Genomic DNA, 20,888 nt, shown 5'->3' with positions numbered 1-20,888 from the left:
TCAAACGACCTTCTCGCCCTTTACATAAAAATGACAATACATGGGCTAAAAGTGACAATGAGAAAGCTGAAGCATTTGAAATAAAGGAACTATTAAAGTGGTGGGAGAAGTGTTTCTTAAATCAAACTCATCAATTAGATTTGCCTGTAAACAACTTCACTAAGAGTGAAGTGAGTGAGTAAGTGAGGCGATAAGAAGCATTACCAGCATTATAAATGAAACAAGCAAAATACTCGGCGGAGGGCAATGAAGCATATTCATAAAGGAATCGATAGTGACTCGTCATCGAAGATAAAACAAACTCTGATGATTTTTATCGCAGAAAAATAATTCAGCGACTATAAATATTAAAATCACTTAATAAGCAGGAAATTGTCGACAACAACACGAATAAATTTGAGTATGAGCAGCTAGTCATAATAAACGGTTTTAGATAGTAGAATTGCTTCATGCTAGAATTCCACGTCATTGACGAATATACGAGTAGATAAAATAATATGTCAACTAATCAACTGTATTTTATCGTTTATTACACTCGCTCGGTACGCCTGCACTCACACGCTTCACCAGCGACTTTTTAAAGATCAAACAGATCGTAAGGATTAGTTGCACGGTCGAGTTTAACTGTCGAATCATCCACGACCTATTTTGTTGAAATTGTTCTACGAAGAGTTCCACACCGAGAATCGCGGGACGAAGAAGTTGTCTACGTAGTGAATTAACTCATATGTGTCATACACACACACGCGCGCGCGCGCGTACACGCGCACGTACACATGTGATTTTAAGATAATTTTTTCTATAGAGCTGCGTATAAGACGAGCAGACCAAGTTTTGTCTCGCTTCGATATGTTTACTCAACTTGATCTCAATCTGAGATCCATTCGGTCTTCGAAAAAACATCAAATAAATCATCGTTTTATCGTAGAATTTGGAATAACAAACATCGGCATAATTCAAACGTGAAGTAAAGATATGTGAAGTAGAGAGAGAGAAAGAGAGAGAGAGAGAGAGAAAGTTTCTACGTTCATTTTTCAATAACATGTTACCTACAATTGAATCTCGAAATTGTATTAAAAATCTACAACATGTATACGCAACGTGAATTATTAGTTTGCAACATTATCAGCACATTCCAAATGCGGTCTAAGATCGCGTGGATAAGTCGGATTTTCGAGCGAGTTCCGATTCTACACAAAAGAAGAAGATTACTTAAATTAACATACCATGATAAAGTCGAAGTTTTAGTTGAGGGCAGCGATATTTTTAGAAACCGGATATGCTTTACGAGAAGCAGATCTTCCGTTTCCTTCATGGAAAACACGTTTGTTTCAGTATCGCGTTAATATAACCGAAATTCTGCATATACGCTCCTCCTTCCTCTCCACGGTCTTTGAAAACTTTCTCGCGCGGACATTTTTTTACGCGCCATCGTACAATCTCAGCGCAACGGGATGCGATTTTTACAGTGCTCGGCTCGTTGTTGACCAAATAAGACGGTGTCATAGCGACTACCGGCGGCGAAAGCACCCGGTCGCCGTGGTATGCGTGAAAGACAATTGATGTAATCGCGAACGACGTCGCTGTGTAGCCACTCATCGAGAGTTATCTCACGAAGTGCGACTGTCCCTTCTGCTAGATCAGTGCGCATTGTACCACACTGTACCGACGTTAGTGATTATAAGTGCCGCTGCTCATTGGCCCCTTCGGCCAGTTCGCGTGTACGAAGCGAGACTTGAACAGTCGTGCCTGGTAGAGTCGCCTGGTAAAGCATGATAGTGTTCGCGTCGGGTCGGGTCTTCTCCTGAAGAAGAAGACTCGAGCTCAGTCCGTCAGAACTCGACCGTATCGTACGATCGTACTAGAACTGCAAGTTCTCGGATCGTTTGTTGCGGATTTTCGTCTCGAGGAGCCGCTCGCGCCTTGAGCGTACCGCTTCTCCAGCGAAGTCTATCGTCTCGTCTTTATACAACGAAGATCGCTATGATGCGATTTTAGGGAAGAAATTCGACGTTGATTCGGTGATACATGTGAATCCGTCGTTAGTGGCGGAAGTCATCGGGAAAACTCGCGAGCACTTTGCCGACCGTACAATTCATCTCGAAGAATATGGAGGACGTTGCGTCTTTCCAGGATATTCGTTGCCGGAACGGCGTGTCCAAGTGTATGAATGCCGGGAAAGGTAACGTGCGAATCGATTGATCGGTTAGACTAATTGGTACACGACACGACTCAGAATCGCGTGTTGATTTTATTGAAGTCCTGAAACGACTTTTATATAGCCAAGCGGTAACATTGTTTTTATGTTGACCTTCACATTGGTATATTTATATATTTAATGTACATTTCCAATCTCTACTTCGCACTATAGACTTCGAACGACATTTAGACTGGCCTATCCATTTATTTTTATGTAACTGCGTTTCACTTCGCGCAACTTTGAATATTGATACTTCTGCAACATCATTTAATAACATTTTTTTTTTACCAAATAGGTAAATGCGTTTTATCTGTCGTAAAATCGTCGTCCTTTCCATCCACTTGGATAAATATCTTTTCTGTCGTGTTATTTACATATTATTTATGAAGTTTTTGTAGAATTCACAATTTACGAGATACGTAAGTATCGTGAACATGCTATGAACATAATGAATAACAAGAGTCCGCGTGACTCTCTTAGATATCAAAGGCCGAAAGCGTATTTTTAAAGCGTAACTCGAAAATTCTCTAACGTATAAAAACAAGACGTAACAAGCAAGAAGAACTCAGAGAGGAAACAGAATTATAATAATAGAAATATGCAATAGTAATAAATAACACTGATAACAAAAATAAAACAGTAATAAATAACGTTAATAATTTACGTAAATTATAATAATTATATTAAGAAAATTACAAATTGCGGGGAAGATCGGATTTTGTCTCAAATAAAATTACCGACTTCAGTTTTGTTGGAGATCAAAATTGAAAAGGCCCTTTTCTGCGAGCAAAGCGCCTACCGTAATCAGTGATGACTACTTCGAGTAACGAAAGTTATTCGGACGTTGCGCAATTGCTTTCTCAAACTTATTCCGCGAACATCACAGACTTACTTTCATATCATATTATATTAGTCTAATACTTATTACTCTAATTTACTATTTACGATATAATTTTCCTCTTTTCTCTTTCTCTCTCTCTCTCACTTTCTAGACGTTAACGGAAGTATGTCCCCAAATGTCCAACGCGAGGTGACTACTAATAGATTGCTGAAAAGTATGCAGGTATGAAAGATAAATATGTTCTCATCACGTTCGTAATAGAAATTGATTAACGTGGATTAACATGGATTCAAGCTCAAAATTTCGCACGGCGAAATTGTCATTCATGAAATTACAATTAGACATGAGATGCAATTAAACATTAGATATCTCTCGTTACATATGTAAAAAAAAATAAGACACCGAACACACACGTACATAGTTTCTCTTCACGCGCAGGAAATGAGGGAGGACGTTTTGGAGCAAGTAAATGATCGTATTAACGATATGATGTCGGAAGTAAGGCAGAGAATAGTAACGGAGAAGGAGGTCCCCGCTAAAGAGAACAAATACGATGACAAAAGGTAAGAGACCGAAGCAGGCGTTGAAATAAAGAAACGGAACAAAGTGATGTCTAAATGATAAAAATAGCCGGATATTTTGAAAAATGCAAGTATCGCGATAAGGTAGCAGCACCAGCAGTAGCTTTATCAGTTAGTAAAAGTTGTTAAATACAAACTATTACGAAACAATTTCATTATCAACATTATCCGACGAACTTTCTACTTGATAAAACAAGTTTGAAAACAAGCGACCGAATGCGGCGAATGGAAGATCGCTTCGCATTCTAACGCATCCGCAAGTCTACAATGTTAATATATTTAATATATATATATAAATAATATATATTTTATATATATATATAAATAAAATATATATATAAATATATATTTAATATATATATATAAATAAAATATATATATAAATAATATATTTGATGAGTTATTTCGTTATAACAAGCAATTAATATCTCACCGCGGAAAAGACGACGATATCGCGCTGGGATGTAAATGAAAGCATTTCGCGTAAGTTAAGAACCGCGTGATATTACATAAATTATCGTCGGTCGTAAACTCACGTCAATTCTCCCGATTTTTCAACACGCTCTCTCGTAAAGCATCGATCACTCATTAAGCACCGATAACATGTCGGTTAATAGCAAGTCATTGTCTATGTTTGCGTTTCTGACATTTTACAGGCAGTCCAACGAGGAAGGTACGTTACCAGCTAAGGTATTCCTGCCGAGGAATTCGATGCTCACCGATCTCATGCAGATATCGCACATCCAGACGGTTTACAACATATGTATGATGACTTTCATACTCTTGTTTCTCAATACCGTTGCACACGATCTCATGGACACGGGGATGTAAGTTCAGAAAAATATCAACGCTTTTAGGCTGACGACATACATGCGTATTACGAACGTGCGCGTCGATCGTTTTGTTTTCGCCTGAGGTTATCGATCACTGCGACTATCTGCTCTTTCTACATTACGTATCTTCGCGGCTAAATCAAGTCTTGCATCAATAGTTTGTCTTATCGTTGAAAATTTGTGGTGTCTTATTCCGCCGTCCAACTAATCACGTGAAACTCGCTTCGCGAGGAAACCCTCCCTGCACAGAGTCGTCTCGAAGTTTTCCCCAACGAGGAAATAGATTCATCGTGGAAAATTATAACTCGAGATTATATTTTCTTTTCTTTTTGGAATCGTGATTCGCACTATCGTCTGTCAAATACGTTATGGCAAAAACCACGGTTCATCTGAAATGTAACGAGCCATCGGACTCAAAACAGATCACATGGCAAACAATGGCCGCAATGGTTGGAAAACTACTCGCGACATTAGCGTTAATTAGTCATTAAAATATCTCGTATCTATCTCAAGTACATCGAAACCCTTGTTAACGGGCAAATTTGACCATTGTAGGCTCTTCGTCGGAACTTGTACGGTGCAGAAGGCTTTCGGAAAGTTCCCCGTGTGTTTCTACATATGGTTACTCATGAAGATCTCGACGCTCGTTCTCTACGTGCCGTTCAACATCTGGGCGTATCAGCGGATCGAATTCTCGCCGAAATGTAATCTCAGTTTGCTCGATTTTACCGTCAAATACCGACTGAAGTCTTTCCTAAGCAAAGCTACTGGCGAATAAGTCACTCGGCAGGGATTAAGAAGTATATCGACTATCGAAAAGATACATTAATATCAACAAACAATTAAAATGTTTAAGTTCCCGAAGTGTCGAGGATAAAATGTCAGTCAACAATATATGCTTCGGCTTAATCTATTCATTTTTACAATGTCTTTCTCTCTTTACAGCTCTCCTTCAAAAGGTTTGGGATTATGCGTGGTTGATAACCTTCATATCTTATCAAATTCTCTTCGTCGTTTTTCCGACCAAAGCGCTGCTCGACGAGGATCTCCCTGTAGCCTGCAGCGTAATTATACTCATGGAGCAAGTACGCATGTTTCACGGTCTTCACTCAACTTAATACAAACAGAAGATCTTTTCTATTTTGTTCCGCGTGTCACATCCAGTTAGAATATTGATGCTGATATGATCGCAGATATAATAATTTAAGTGGTTGACCTTGCAATTCGATTCTTCTTATGTAAATCGGAAACGTAATACCGCTTTTTCAGACACGCCTAATGATGAAGAGTTACGCCTTCGTTAGGAACGTAGGAGCTAAATTTGTGTTGTACAAGTCGCACGCTGAAACTCTAAAACCGAGCAGTCCGAGTTTCTCGCACTACCTGTACTTTCTGTTCGCGCCAACTCTGATATATCGTGACAGTTACCCTAGGTAAGACGATCTCGAGGATCATGTAAGATATAAAGATGTACTGGAAGGAACATGAACGTGAGCGCGATCGCTTTTCCAGGACGAAAGAGATCAGGTGGAAGGTGGTGATTCGCAGTTTCATTGAACTCGGTCTGGTGATCTTCTACCAGGCCTTCATCATGGAGCGTTTCGTGGCGCCCACCTTCCGCATTTTCGGCACACAATCCTTGGACTGGAGGTGGTACATGAAGAGTATCCTCAGCGCGATGATGCCTGGCATACTCATAAGCGTCTCCTCATTCTACGGCTTGCTACATGCCTGGATGAACGCCTGGGCGGAGATGTTGCGGTTCGCAGATCGCTTGTTTTACAAGGTGAGCTTCGTGGTTACTCAAGTCCACATTGTGTACTGTCGTTATCCTTAAGAAGCCTACATAAAGCTTCCAGAGCATATAGAATATTTCCACGAATTTCTGAATGACATGTGCAGAAAGATAAGATGTTTTTCAGAACTTCAGTCTTTAAGAACTCTTCAAGATATCTTTAAGATATCTTGGAACTTTGTATCGCTGTTTACCTTTTGTAGAACACTACATCGCTTCAAAAGCGCGTAACTTCATGACTGTCTTGTAAAGACTGTCGTCTGTGCGAAGCTTACATCTTCCATTCATGTAGTCACAATCAAGTCGATATCATCATTATTACCATTGCAGGACTGGTGGAACTGCACATCCTATCGTGCGTATTATCGCACTTGGAACGTCACAGTGCACGACTGGCTTTACACATACGTCTACAAGGACATGTACGAGATCCTCTCGCCGCGCAACAAAGTCTTGGCGACCTACGCCGTTTTCTTCATTTCGTCCATCTTCCACGAGTACATACTGGCTTTCACCTTCCGTTTCTTCTACCCAGTGTTGCTGATCATGTTCGGCGGCTTCGGTTTCGTGCTGATGTTCAACAGATACTTCACTGGCAATGTCTTCATGTGGACGAGCCTCTGCATCGGCAAAGGTATCGCGGTTAGCATGTACGCGATGGAATACTACGCTAGGATAAATTGTCAGCCTTACGACGACAAATATCTGGATCTGGTGCTGCCGCGAAGCTGGTTCTGTCGACCGCTCTCCGGCACATAGAACGCACCGCAGATAATGTATGCGTGTATATATATGTGTGTGTATATATATACCGGGTGTTTCAGACCACCCGGGTCACCCGATTTTTTCGTTAACGCGACATTTTAGAGAAAAATATTTTAGACAAAAGTTGTAGGGCTTTAAAGGGCTTCTATTTACTGATGCTATGAATTTGACCTTGGGATAACCTTGAAAAGTCCAGTCAAGATCAACATAAAAATCTTAAATGGATACCCCAATTTTTTATTACATCATCTTTTTCTAGCAATTAATTTGAATAACTTTTGTCTGAAACATTTTTTTATTTACTTAATATTTTTTGAGATATTTAAGGGAAACTTGATAACTTTTTCAATATTTAACTCACGATATCTCGTTAATTATTTGTCAGATTAGACTCTTTGCTCTATTTAGTCTCAAGAATATATTGTTCCAATAGCGCGCTGAATTTGGTTAATTTGATGATTTTAAAATTTCCAAAAATCAGCAAGTTAACAAAAATTAGGGCGCTATTGTAAACATACATTCTTGAGACTAAATAGAGCAAAAAAGTAGTCTAGTATCGCTTTTTCTTCTGACAGATAGTTAGCGAGATATCGTGAGTTAAATATTGAGAAAGTTATCAAGTTTTCCTTAAATATCTCAGAAAATATTAGGTAAATAAAAAAATATTTCAGACAAAAGTTGTTCAAATTAATTGCTAGAAAAAGATGATGTAATAAAAAATTGGGGTATCCATTTAAGATTTTTGTGTTGATCTTGACTGGGCTTTTCAAAGTTATTCCAAGATCAAATTCATAGCGTCAGTAAATAAATCCTTTGAAGTCCTACAACTTTTGTCTGAAATATCTTTCTCTAAAATGTCGCGTTAACGAAAAAATCTGATGACCCCGGTGATCTGAAACACCCGGTATATATATATATATAATACACATACATACATACATACATACATATATATACATATACATGTATAAGAAAACAAAAAAATTTAAGGTTCTGTTGATTAATCAAGTAGGACACACAATTGTATTGTTCCAATACCCACAGGCGTAAGCAATATGCGCAAGTTCTTTATTGACTTTTTAGTTATTCTTTTAATATAAGCACATATGTGTGCGGCCGCGATGATTTCTACCACATTTTGAGATTTATAAAAACAAAATGAAAAAGACAAAAAAATGAAGAATCACAAACGTTCGATCACGTACGATGTCGATGAGTCCTTCCTGTTAAAGTTTACACGTTTGGCAAAGTGTGGAACTTACCAGTAAGTAGCAAATAAATCAATAGAAAGTACCAACAACGACGCGAAGCGTTATCCGTGTCGCGTTCGGATGATTGGAAACGAAAGAGAAGAAGAAAAGAAGGAAAAAAAACATTTGCATTTCACGGTCAACATTGCATTGCAGAAGGTAAAACCGGTAGCCGGTTTAGAGAGAATTGAAGCATTCGCTCTGGAACGAGGAGAATATGACATATCTGTACATTTGTAAAAAGGGATAGCCTTTATTATCGAAACCTACGTACGCCCCCCGAGCGCAGCGAGATAAGGACAACGCGACGAAGATATGTGTGTGCGTACGCGTCACTTCTTTGTCTTCGTATGATACAAATTCAACTTACGCCATATAGTTCGATAATACATATACACACACTCTGTTGTTCTTTTTTCTATAATATATAAATATATATGTATATATTATATAATACATCCTCCCTCTTGGTTTCTTCCTTCGCGCGACTCGAGCCGCGGCGAATGACTCGTTATTAATATGTAATTATATATTTACATGGTGACACACACACACACATACACACACACACACACTCACACGCACTCTCTCGCACTCTCTCGCACCTCGGCACGCGAGCGTCCAGTTGAAGAGAAAGGAGACAGATATACGTCCCGCGTATGTATATTATCCAAACATTTTTTTATTTATACAACATTCACATGGCTTTTGATTCCCGTCTGCCGATCGTTGATGACATCGATGATTTATCAACCCTATGTCTATGTTTCCAGAACATACATACCCGCACACACACACACACACACGCGCGCGCGCACAGCGATGAACACACGCATACACACACTCATTCGCAAAAATAATCTGTATAATAATTGCGAAGCGCAACTTACCTTCGGCCTTCTCGTGTTACAACTCTCTTTCTACTAGATCAAAAAATAGAGAGAAGGCGATTGTGTTCAAATTTTTTTATATATATTTATAAACATTTGTACCTATCTTCTGCGCCCGTCCACTCAGGCAGTCGTGTATGTGTACGTGTTCTCGTCGCGAAATACAATAATGTGTGCACAGTCTCTGCGAGGTGTGAACGCGTCAAGGTCGAGAACCCGCGGGAGCTGACGACCCGCGGCGACGACGGAAGCTCGCTCGGCTTCATCTCAATAATGTGTTCGCGTTAGTGTATGAGTGACTGGCTTCAGCACGTTCTCCTGAACACGGAGATGAACATCTCTCCTCCAAATCAAAGCTAATTTCACAGGTGGATTGTCTCCTGTTGGACTGTATTCTAATCAAATTACGTTCCAACTATATTTGACTAGAATTTTCACTCGAGTATTGGTTCCGAGAGGAGCGTTGCACGTCTTCGTCAACGTTTCTCGAACTTTCGCGATGTCGACGGCGAGGAACCGCCCGCGTTCAGGAGATATCGCGATGTGTCTTGAGAAGATTCATTTAACGACTTAAGGGGAACAAGCACCACAGAGTCCATTGTTTCGTTTCTCCGCGAGTCTGCCGGCCGTTTTTCGCGGAATTCCATATTCGATGAATATAGAATTTCTCTACTAAACAGTGTCATTCATTAGCGTACGGGTTAAGGAGACGAGAAAGAGAGAGAAAGAGAGAGAGAGCACGCGCGAACGATTGTCTGGAAGAATGAGTTTTGTACCTAGAATGCAAGGAAACAACGTCTCTGCGTCTCTTCTTTCCGAAAGATCGGCGCACTCTACGATTGGAATCGCGTCGGCGCGTCGCTGCGACGCGTCACCGTCGGAAAATCTAGCGATATGAAGCGCAAATGGTAAATTCTTGTGTATATGCCTTTTTAAATGAAAAATTAATATTGTATTTCTTCGATATTAATTGTCAATCATATGTAATATTATATCGATCTTAAAAATATGAATATTATACATCATATCGATATAATACAGATATTATTATATGTTTATTAATGCAAAATACAGTGATATACAGGGTGTCCAATTTTGAAGTTTACAATGCTATATTTCGCAAACCGATGATTTTATTGAAAAATGTTTCAAACAAAAGTTGTAGGATTTAGAGGGGGACATCTGATGGCTTGACCTTGGATTGTCGCTTGAAGGTCACGTAAAGGTCAACTTCAAAATCCTAAATGGAACCCTCCATTTTTTATTGCATATTCTTGTAGCCCTTGTCGAGACGTTTCCAAAACACTACCTACTTTTGTCTTTTGCGTAAGCTATTCCCAAAATATGAAGCTTCAAAGAAGTCGGCCCTTTTTAGGGCCATTATGATGTACAAATCCGACTGAGCAACCCCTCCCCGCGGTGTACATCAGGCAATGCGAATGCCGACGGTATGTCAACTTTGAAGCTTCATATCTTGGGAATGGCTTACGCAAAAGACAAAAGTAGGTAGTGTTTTGGAAACGTCTCGACAAGGGCTACAAGAATATGCAATAAAAAATGGAGGGTTCCATTTAGGATTTTGAAGTTGACCTTTACGTGACCTTCAAACAACAATCCAAGGTCAAGCCAAGGTCACCGTCAGATGTCCCCTTCTGAACCCTACAACTTTTGTTTGAAAAATTTTTCAATAAAATCATCAGTTTACGAAATATAACACTGTAGACTTTAAAATTGAACATCCTGTATATGTCGTGTAATTTATCCGCGGATAAATTTCAAGCTTTCTCTGCTCGTTGCACCTTTCCGTTACTAAATTTTTTGACGGTGATGTACTTGAAGAGGGGCAAAAGGTAAATATAATACAATACTCGCATACATTCTATTGGTTTTTCTTTTCTCTCTCTCTTTCTCTCTCTCTCTCCCTCTCTCTTTCTTTCTTTCCCTCTTTCGGTCTATGCACAGCCTTTGAAACTCTTTCTTTCTCTCATATGAAACGCATAAAGCGCATTTCGCACGACATTCCGGCGTTGCGTCATCAGATTTCTCTCTTAACAATTCGCTCGGCTCGCTGACAATCCAGAAGAAAATCCGTCCAATCTACCGCACGCAATCGCGGATACACAGGATTCCCTTGAAAAGGACAAAGCGGTTCGCACGATTCATTGAAAGTGAATGAACGCTTGAATGATGATGATGAATGTCGACGTGAATGGAGAATGCGAATGACCATATTCGAGGATCTAAACCGATCGACTTGGCAGTATTGGGAACTTACGGAACTAATTCGACGGCCGCTGAATCATCCTTGGACCGAGGAGCTGGCGAACGCTAACTAACATTCAGGACACGGACACGCGAGTGCCCTGGAAGAGTGTACACCCAAGAGCGTGAAAGACAATGGAAGGATACACGGTCGGGAGGGGGAAGGAGAGCAAGATTACGGCAATCGTCCGTTCGTCTCGCGGCGCAATCCGCAGTCCGACTGCGCCGAGCTGGGGAACGATCTGGACCGGACGAGTCTGGAATCAAGGATGAGTTTCTACCTCAGCGATTCGGTGCTCCTGCGGTGTCAAGCGAGACGCAATCGCGCAAGCAACGAGCTCGTATAGCTCTCTCTCTCTTTTCTTCCTCGTTTGCGCGAACGTACTTATGAATACATGGTTCCATAGATCTATGTATTAGGTGTAATAAGTTTTAAAGCGTTTTTAAGACAATGTAAAACGTATTTGAAAGAAAAGAACAATATATTTATTAATCAAAATATGCGCAAATATAAGAAATAAGTTTTAAAGCGTTTGTTGTGTGACGTATACTGCTGGTTTACAAATCAAAAATTCTCCCGCGGTTTTGTCACGTGACTGTAACCGGTCCAGAGTAATAAAAACGACGCAGAAGTTGGCCAGCATTCAAACGTTCTTAAACGTTGGTAGGTGAAAGATGGCAAGCGAGACAAAGCATTTATTCGTCATTGCATTCGTTATGAATTTCACCAAGAGAAAAGTGCTGCAAAAGCGTGTGCATCGATATATTCTGTTCTTGGGGAGAATACTGTATCGAAAAGCACGTGTGAATTTTGCTTCAAGCGGCTTAATTAAAGCTGCTGATTTTGAGATTAGCGATCGAGAACGTAGCAGCGCTCCGCTACCAACAGAAGGTTGAATACGAGCAATTGCAAGCATTACTGGATGAAGAAACTGTTACTGCTGATCGCTACAAGCAACAATTGCTGCGATTGGACGAGGAAATCAGTCGAAAACGTCCATTTATTGGCAAAGGATTGCGTCCCGTTAAAATTGCTCCATGATAACGCCAGACCGCATGTTGCAAAATCGCTCAAGGAAACGTTATTGACGCTTGGCTATGGGAAGTTTTGGAGCACCCGGCGTATAATCCCGACAGCCCCTTCAGGCTATCATTTGTTCCGATCCATGCAAAATACTTTGTCTTCAGTTTACTTCCGAACATTTGACGAACTGCAAAAATGGGTTGACTACTTCATCGTGTCGCACGACCGATGGCAAAAGGTGATAGATAATGACGGCGCATATTTTGATTAATAAATATATTGCTCTTTTCTCTCAAATATACGTTTTGCATTGTCTTAAAAACGCTTTCAAACTTATTTGTATGTGTGTGTGTGTGTGCGTACACCTAATACAATCTAATTTAAATTAATTCATACGCTAGTCAATTCGTACTTGATACTGGAACTTTCGCGCCTCGTGCGCGATCCTCAGGTCGACCACCGCTCGCAGTTGCGGCCGATACGACTGAGATTCTACGACGCTACTCGGCGGAAATTGATCCCCGCAACTTCACCACTCCGCGGTCTCTCTCTCTCTCTCTCTCTCTCTCGTTCATACATACGCTCGTACACCTATACACATACGTACATGGACACATTTACACCCTCACACTTATCCTCTCTGGCGAAATACAAAGTAGGTAGAACCGAACATTCGGAGAAAACAGTCCTCTCTCTCAGCTTTAGGATCCCATGTCCAACGACGTTATATATTTCAATGCAAGCGAACATTACATAACATCCAGATATCGCAAGGTCGAATAAAAACCTCGACAAGCTCGGACCCATCCAAGAAACAGTCTCGCCGGCGACGAGCTTCTCGTCGAGTGAAACCGAGAACGAAAGTGCGTGATGCATCGTCATCGCTATGTCGGTCATGCGAATGCGAGTGCGATATCATCGCGAAAGATTTACAATCGGTCTCGGCGACGAGGAAGGGGAAGTAACTTCGAGCGATCCTCGAGACGACCCATGTGGAGGTCCAGAAGACGCGTAGTCAAGGCAACGGAACCTCGAGTATTCTTACAGTTTAAGTAATCTTCATTTGCCCATCCCAACCAACGCCTCGTCCATGAGTTCGTCGTCGGTGATGCACGGCGACGCAGAGTGCGGTGAAGGCGGGATCACCCGTGGACTCGGCGCTGGACTCTTGACGATGTGCACACTGACGGAGGGACTCGCCGGTGGGAAAGCCGGTGGTGGAGGAGGCGGTGGTGGCGGAGTGTTGCGGCGCACTGGCGCCGCCTGCGTCATCGCCCGCTCGGGGATGGTCGTTAGGTGTGTCAGGCTCTTCGTTACGTCCTTGGCGGTGGAGAAGTCCAGTAACATCTCTGCCGCCTCTTGGGAGCTCGCGGTACCGCCGCCACCGCCACTGCCGCCGCCACTGCCACTGCTGCTGCCGCCGCCGCCGCCGCCACTGCCGCCGCCGCTGCCGCCGCCGCTACCGCCGCTGCCGCCGCCGCCACCATTACCGTTGCCGCTGCTCACTCCCGTGGGGTCGGTGACCTTACTGATATTCGCACCGCTGTCGGGAGTCGCGACGACTCCCGCGCTGCCGCCAGCGCTGCCCATTGATGAGAAGATCGACGACGACGACGATGAGGAGGAGGAAGACGAAGGCGGTGGTGGTCCGCACGTTACCTGCTTCTTCTCATCAGCGATCTTGTTGTATTTGACCAACGCGGCGTCAGCCGGCTTGGTACTCAGATTCAAGCTCTCGGCGACGGTGCAGCCGCTGCTCGACGGCGCGGTGGTCGCGCCAGAGCTCGTGAGGGTCCCTGCGTAAGCTTTAGAAGCGGACGATGCCAGCTGATCGGCGCCGCTCTTGCCGAGAACGCCAATCACGCCGGCGTTCGTGTCGTCCTTACTGAGAAATGGCTGACTGCTCGTCCTCCCGATTGTACCTATGTCCTTGCACGGGTCGCGAGACTCGCTGTCTATCGGCTGCATGGACAGGTTCGTCGGCACGTCCGAGTCCGCGGCCGATTGCGGCGGCAACATTAGGCCGCCGGTGTTCTCGGTGGCGAGGCTCAGCGACATCGCGCCGGCGCTCGTGGAGATCGACAGGTTGTCCGGCTTGGTCTGCGCGTGGTCTCGTCTGCTCGGCTGGCTCGGCTGCTCGTCCGCCATCAATTTGCTCGACACCGTCACCGGGTTCGATAGATTCGCGATCTTGCTCTGCTGTTCTTGTTGCTTCACCGTCAAGCCGTCCAGGGTCTTGGCAGGGTCCGGCAGCATGGACAGCTTTTCGGAACATTTCTTGTCGGCGGCGTCGACATTCGCGCGAGCCGACAACTTCGGGATCTGAAATTTGGTGTCCAACTGCTTCATCAGGCCCTCCATGACCAGCTGCGGCGGCAGACTCGGTGGCAGACTCGACATCGAGGCGTGCGCGGCTAACAACTTGTACGCCCGCTCGTTTTCGTTATCTTCGCGCAGAGCAGAAGGACTGGACTTCCTGGCGTCGCCGAGACTCTTCGAGGCGAACACCCCCTTATCGCCGGATTTCTGAGTGCGAGGCTTGTCGCGACCGCGACTAAGGTCGGTCGGCCCTGTGCCAGAGGTTTTTGGCGAGCCGGAGGACTTGGAGGACGACCCGCTTTTGGACAACGGGTTGCTACCGCCACTACCACCGCCGCCGCCGCTGACACCCCCGGCCGCACCCGCGCCTGCACCCGCACCTGTGCCCGCGGTACTTGCGCCAGAACTCGCTGAACCAGAGATCGACTTCATCGCCAGCATCTTTTGATTCAGTAACTTTGGCGAACACTGCGTAGGCTTCTTTGACGCCGGTCCTGAGTTAACTCCAGGCTTCAGGCCGGTGTGGGTCTTTGGCGAGCCATTTCCAGACGTCACGGATGATGAAGAAGACGCTACCGATGAACCGGAGGACGCACCGGTCGCGCCAGCTGCAACGGACGAGGAAGATGACGAGGATGAAGACGAGGACGAGGACGACGACGATAGCTTCAGGTTGCCTCCCGATTTCGAATCTTTCGTGCGTGTTTTGTTGATGGTGATCTTGATACCATCCGAACTGTGTTTCACCATGTATTCGGCTGGATTCTTGGAAGAGTCAATGGAAGAGTTCTTGCCGATGCAGGACTTCCCCTCAGCAATCTTTCCGGACGACCCACTCACACCACGTCCCTCCTTCTGCGGTCCGCTGCCACCACTACTACTTCCACTGCCGCTTCCACCACTACCACTGCCGCTGCCGCTACCGCCAACACTGGACGAACTCTTGGCGCTGCCGTTGCCACCGTCCTCGGTGCAATGCTGTGCGTTCTTTAATTTGTCGATCACCGCGTTCAAAGAACTCTTACGATTCCGCGCCTGTTGCTGAGCCTGCGCGGACTTGGCCGCATCCACTTGGCCAGAGGGCGGAGTGCTGCCGCCGCTGCTGGACAATGAAACTTGCGTCTCGCCAGCGCTAGTACCGGCGCCGCTACTGGGAATAATCTCCAGTTGCTTCAGCTTTCCGCTGGACGACTTGGTCTTCGGGCTCTGATGACCAGTGGACGAACTGGACGAGCCGACGGACGATGTCTTTCTATCTTTGTCGCGTCCAGAATCTTTGCTCGACGACGATGACGACGACGACGACGACGACGACGACGACGACGACGACGAGGACTTGACCTTGGACGGAGTCGCCTGGTCGGAGGTTTTACCGGACGGCGAGTTCGCCGCCGATTTGAGAGCGGACATGCTTGGCTTGCCGCTGCCGGCAGAGCTGCCGTGCTTCGGCGACGACGTGCCGTGCTTCGGGCTCGCGCTCGCCGGAACTGGCACTGGCACGGGAACCGACACAGCGACCGACACAGCTGCAGGAACCGTCACAGACATCGGCATGGTCGGCACCGGCGGTACCGGCACCGGCGCGTTATGCTTCGGGCTGCTGCCGTAGACCGGCGAGTGCTTCGGACTTTGCACCGGTTTGCTGATGGCTGACTGTTTCAATGTGGGACTGGACTTACCTACGAGCGCGAGCGAGCTTGGATGCGTCGGTGACGGGCTGAACTTTTTCACCGTGCCGGCGGGCGAAGTCGGTCGCGTCGAGCTCAGACTCGGCGGTGACTGCTCCGTCGGCTTGATGCTCACCGACACCGGCTTCAACAGTGGGTCCTGCTGCTGTTGCTGCTGCGGAGGCGGCTTCGGCGGCAGCTTGTCCGGCGGCGGACCCATCGGACTGTCCTCGCGCTTGCGTTTGCGCCGCTTCTCGAGCTTGCCACCTTTATCCTCGCTCGCGGCCGTAGTGCTCTTGCCGCTCTTGCCGCTCTTCCGCTCACGGCGCTCTTCCGTCAGGCCCTTGGACGTGGATACGTTAGCCGCTGGGCCGGCTATCGGTGTGATCGTGATTGAGCTTGGTAGGCTAGTTTGCGGCGACGAAGCGATGGGTATGATCTCGATACCTGGCCTCCTTTCCAAACCCATTCCCGTAAGCACGGAATTATAGTTGGCGCTTTGATCCAGGTTACCGCATGTGATTGGGGTGATACTTACAGAAGGTGGCACCAGGCTCTTACTCTCGTCGACGAATATATTCGTCGGGCTCGCTTTTTTCTCGTCGCGCGATTTCTTCGACTTACGTTCACGCTTCATCAACTCCTCCACGTCCTGCTGCAGCTGCTCCGCGGTCGTGTGCACCTCCATGATCTCGCCGCTTTCGTTGTCGAGATCGTAGTCGGAGCTTTTGTCGGTGCCAAGCATGTCCGTGGCGTCGAGGTTCGAGAAATCCATGCCGCTGGCCAAGCTCGCCGCCGAGGTTGAGGTAGGAGTGGACGTTCGGGTCTCCGTCAGGTTCTCTCTACCGCCGGTGGGCGTGCCCAATGGCGTCGAGTCAGAGCTCGAACTCTCCAGCAGGATCTCCGCAGCTGTCGTGGCGCCGCCGGCACCGTCGCTGGCGTCGCCTTTTCTTTTCGGGCTGCGCCAGAGACCGTCCGCCGCCTTTCTCTTGCGGGTCTTTTTGCTACGCTCACTCGCGTTCGCATTAGACAGAGAGTTCTTCGCCTGTCCTAACAGCGCACCCAACTGCAATGGATTCAGCATAGCGGAGGCATTGCCTGTCGTATCGGATTGGCCGGAATACGACGGAAAACCGATACTATTTTCCGTTCCGGCATCTAAAAAAGGCTGCTGCTGTGGTTGTTGTTGCTGCTGCTGCTGCTGCTGCTGCTGCTGTTGTTGTTGTTGCGACTGTTGTTGTTGTTGCTGTTGCTGCTGCTGCTGCGGCGAAATCTGATGCGACGACTGCTGTTGCCTCCCTCCTATACTGCCGTTGCCGTTGTTCAAGCCGGGCTCTTGTTTGATTTTCACATCGCCGTTCGTGAAATCCGGCATACCAGCGGTACCGTTCTGACCACTCTGATCCTTACCAGAGCCCAGATTGATGTTGTAGCTGCCGTTGCTGCTACCACCGCCGACGCCGCCGATCGCGCCGGTCAGAGCGCTCATCGTCGGCAGGGTGTTACGGCCCTCCCAGATCTTCAACAGCGTTCTCATCGTCAGCGGTATGCTGAGGCAACGTTGCAACACCTTGCCGGCGAGATCCGATGTCTGCTCCGCGTTCGTCATACTTACACCGTATAGCTTGCACCGAAGCGCGGAGATGTCCGTCAGATCCAGCTCCGCCGTAGCCATCGTCTCTTCGAACGGGTGTTCTACGCTCACGGATACGTGCTGCCACGACAATGCGCTTACCTCGAGTATCGTTGTGTCCGGGTCCTGCCGGGCCATCGGTCTTACGCAGCTCGCGATCAGGCAGTTGAACAGCGCCTGTTGTCGCAGGTACACGAGGATCTGCGGCACGTGCGCCGGGTGCGTGAAGGGTATGCTACACACGAGTACGCCCTCCATATTCTTGTTCTCCGTCATGAAGTAGCAGTGCTGCTGGTCCGTTAAGGTCTGCAAGCGAAAGCTCGGTGAGCCTCACGGCAAGTGTATGAGATACGTCTGGATGTTTTTCATTTGTTATTGGCAACTATTCATGTTATTATACAGCAACGTAATGCTTCAATAATGCGCCTGTTGAAGGAGAAACACTGAATGAGAGAGAAGTCGCAAAATGTTTCTCTCTCGGAACATCAACTTAAAGACAACTGTTGGATCAGTCGCAAGTCAAACGCTCAAACTCACCACATACAACCCTCTGTTATTGCGGCAGTCCAATTGCCCGTCACTCGCGTGCTGTATTATCAGGCTGAGTAACGGATGAGGCGCGGAGATGTCGCCGCACTCGAGCTCTGTGACTTTCTGTATCCTCTTCACCAGTTCCATGCAGATCGGCATCTTTTTACCTAGCTTCAGGACGAAACAAGCGGGCAGCATGGACGAGTTGGCACTAGTCAGTGGAGCGTACGATGGTGTGCTGAAATTGAGACCGACGTTGACAAGAGTTGGACTTGATTATAAGTGGACGGACAAGTATGATTTGATCGTAACGTACCTCTTTCCAGTGGGGCTCCTATTTACAGTTATAATACTAGATGTCGGTAACTTGTGACCCGTTGAACCTTCCATACAGACAGTCACTGAATGACCGATCTTTCGTTTGATGATGATGTCGGGATTCAGCGTATCATAGGTGCGATTCTCAAGATCGATTAAATCGTACGGGGAGACGAAGTACGTGAGTTTCATCGGGTGGCCGCCTCTTCTTCTCTCTAGAATTCCTGAATGACGTTTGCGAAATTGTAGCAATATGCGATGAATGTGCGAGATTGTACATTTATACATATAGCTAATTATATGTATGAATTCAAATCACTAACCAACAGGACTTTTGTGCACCAGATTGAATGGCTCCTTCATGAATGTTTGCAATTGCGCCAGAACGCCTAAGTCGGCCTCCAGAGATTGCAGAGCGCTGAAAGCTTTGCACTTCACTTTCTTATCAGCATTTAACTGATATATAGATACCAGTCCTTCCAGCTGAGTAGTGAAATCAACAAAGTCACCGCGCGACAGGCATGAAGCTAATACTTCGCAACTCTGCAAATGTAATTTTCGAGGAACTATTTCACAGCAAGAAGATCAACAGTGATATCTGCTGTACTCACTTGCTGCTCGCTTTTTCCTTCATGATGGATCTTAACCTCTCTAACATGTCCTGATGGCTCTAACAAGACCTCCAAGAAGAACATATCGGAGGATATAAATATTTCTGTGCCTGGAGGACCAGACATCATGAACTTTAATCTGTGTGATAAAACAATGATATGTATAAGCTTGATTTACTTTCACAAAAATCTGTAAAATTAAGGAATAAATGAATATTACATATAATCAGTAGATGATCACAAAATTTGCACAGCAAAAGGAAAAACTTTGTGCATAAAAAAGTTAAGTTCTTGATATACCCAGATAAGCAGCTGCTTACCCTAACTGCCTCGTTAAGCTTTCTAATCGCTCTACCATAGATTGGAAGGAGGTAACTTTGATGGAATGCTGTAAAGTATCCAAACATTTCTGCAACTGGTTTTTCTCCACGCTATCAATTGTGTACCGCTTGTCCTATTTATCAAAAGAAAAGTATATTCATCAAGATGACTCATGCTTTTGTTTACCAAGGTGTAACTCAAGTTGGAAGTTGCAAAACACAGTGAAACCTCTTTCACTCACCAACATCGCCATACGCATGTTTTTAGCAGTTTCCACCAGAGGCTTCAATGTAGAAGACTTGGAACGTAATTTCTCCATCAGCAACTCCATTTGCCATTCCTTGCCTTTGTCCGAGGTGGAGAGTTGCCCCGTGCTGGTGGAAGGCTGCCCCGCTGTGAATTATACGAGTTTCAATACCGTTTTATCAGGGATTATTGTCTCTCCCAGGAAGAGAAGCGAGGAATCATAATAATTTTACATCTCACGAGCCGAAAACTGTTTCTAAGATTTGTACAACCGTTTCTTTGAGGTTTACAGGATGAAATGTGTCAAAAGTCTTTCTCACCGTGGGGCTTCTGTCCGTTCGTCGCATCCATGTGCCGCTCTGTGATATATACGGCTATGCACGGATGGGTCGGTCGTGCTTCTGCCTCTCGTTATCGCGGACGCATCATTTACTTAATCATCATGGTGTCCGTTGATAGAAACGAACGTACGGCGTACCCGAGCCGCGTACTGAACGACCGAACTTCCCCTCAGACCAACTTCTATCCACTTCCTTCGCGACTGATCTTACTGTTCGTGAACTCCTTCGCCTAACCTAAACCTAAACCTAATCTACTTTACATCGCATGCTTGTTTACTGCTGCGTACTGTCAGATGGCGCGATAATTTTCTTTCTTCCATCTTTTTTAGGTCGAATTTGACCTGTCGGTAAAAAGGAGAGGCACGTAATTGTGCGTTCATACGGTAGATTCGGGCGCGAATTCAAAACTGAAGGAGTTATCACCCCGGCAATCGCAGAACAAAATTTGCGCTTGATGACG

General features: G+C 45.5%; 2 protein-coding genes across 2 annotated transcripts; one reads left to right on the top strand and one right to left on the bottom strand.

Annotated features, from left to right (window-relative positions):
* Positions 1-1,639: 1,639 nt before the first annotated feature.
* On the top strand, positions 1,640-7,117 carry LOC105189309 (sterol O-acyltransferase 1). The gene is made up of 9 exons (XM_025301178.1): positions 1,640-2,182; positions 3,193-3,263; positions 3,480-3,604; positions 4,279-4,449; positions 5,011-5,159; positions 5,401-5,540; positions 5,725-5,888; positions 5,968-6,241; positions 6,581-7,117. The coding sequence occupies exons 1-9, from the start codon at positions 2,110-2,112 to the stop codon at positions 7,007-7,009; spliced, it is 1,596 nt and encodes a 531-aa protein (XP_025156963.1). The 5' UTR covers positions 1,640-2,109; the 3' UTR covers positions 7,010-7,117.
* A 3,374-nt stretch (positions 7,118-10,491) lies between these two features.
* MED1 (Mediator complex subunit 1) lies at positions 10,492-20,687 on the bottom strand. Its single transcript, XM_025301143.1, has 8 exons — positions 20,408-20,687; positions 20,083-20,234; positions 19,841-19,974; positions 19,521-19,659; positions 19,233-19,452; positions 18,908-19,133; positions 18,598-18,829; positions 10,492-18,366 (listed from the first exon to the last, which is right to left on the bottom strand). Exons 1-8 carry the CDS (start codon positions 20,436-20,438, stop codon positions 13,501-13,503), a joined length of 6,000 nt encoding a protein of 1,999 aa, XP_025156928.1. The 5' UTR covers positions 20,439-20,687; the 3' UTR covers positions 10,492-13,500.
* Positions 20,688-20,888: the final 201 nt, after the last annotated feature.

This window comes from Harpegnathos saltator, unplaced genomic scaffold, assembly GCF_003227715.2.
Source record: "Harpegnathos saltator strain DR-91 unplaced genomic scaffold, Hsal_v8.6 scaffold403, whole genome shotgun sequence".
NCBI lineage: Eukaryota > Metazoa > Arthropoda > Insecta > Hymenoptera > Formicidae > Harpegnathos > Harpegnathos saltator.
The sequence above is the reverse complement of the archived record's forward strand: the minus strand, read 5'-3'. Positions and strand labels throughout refer to the sequence as shown.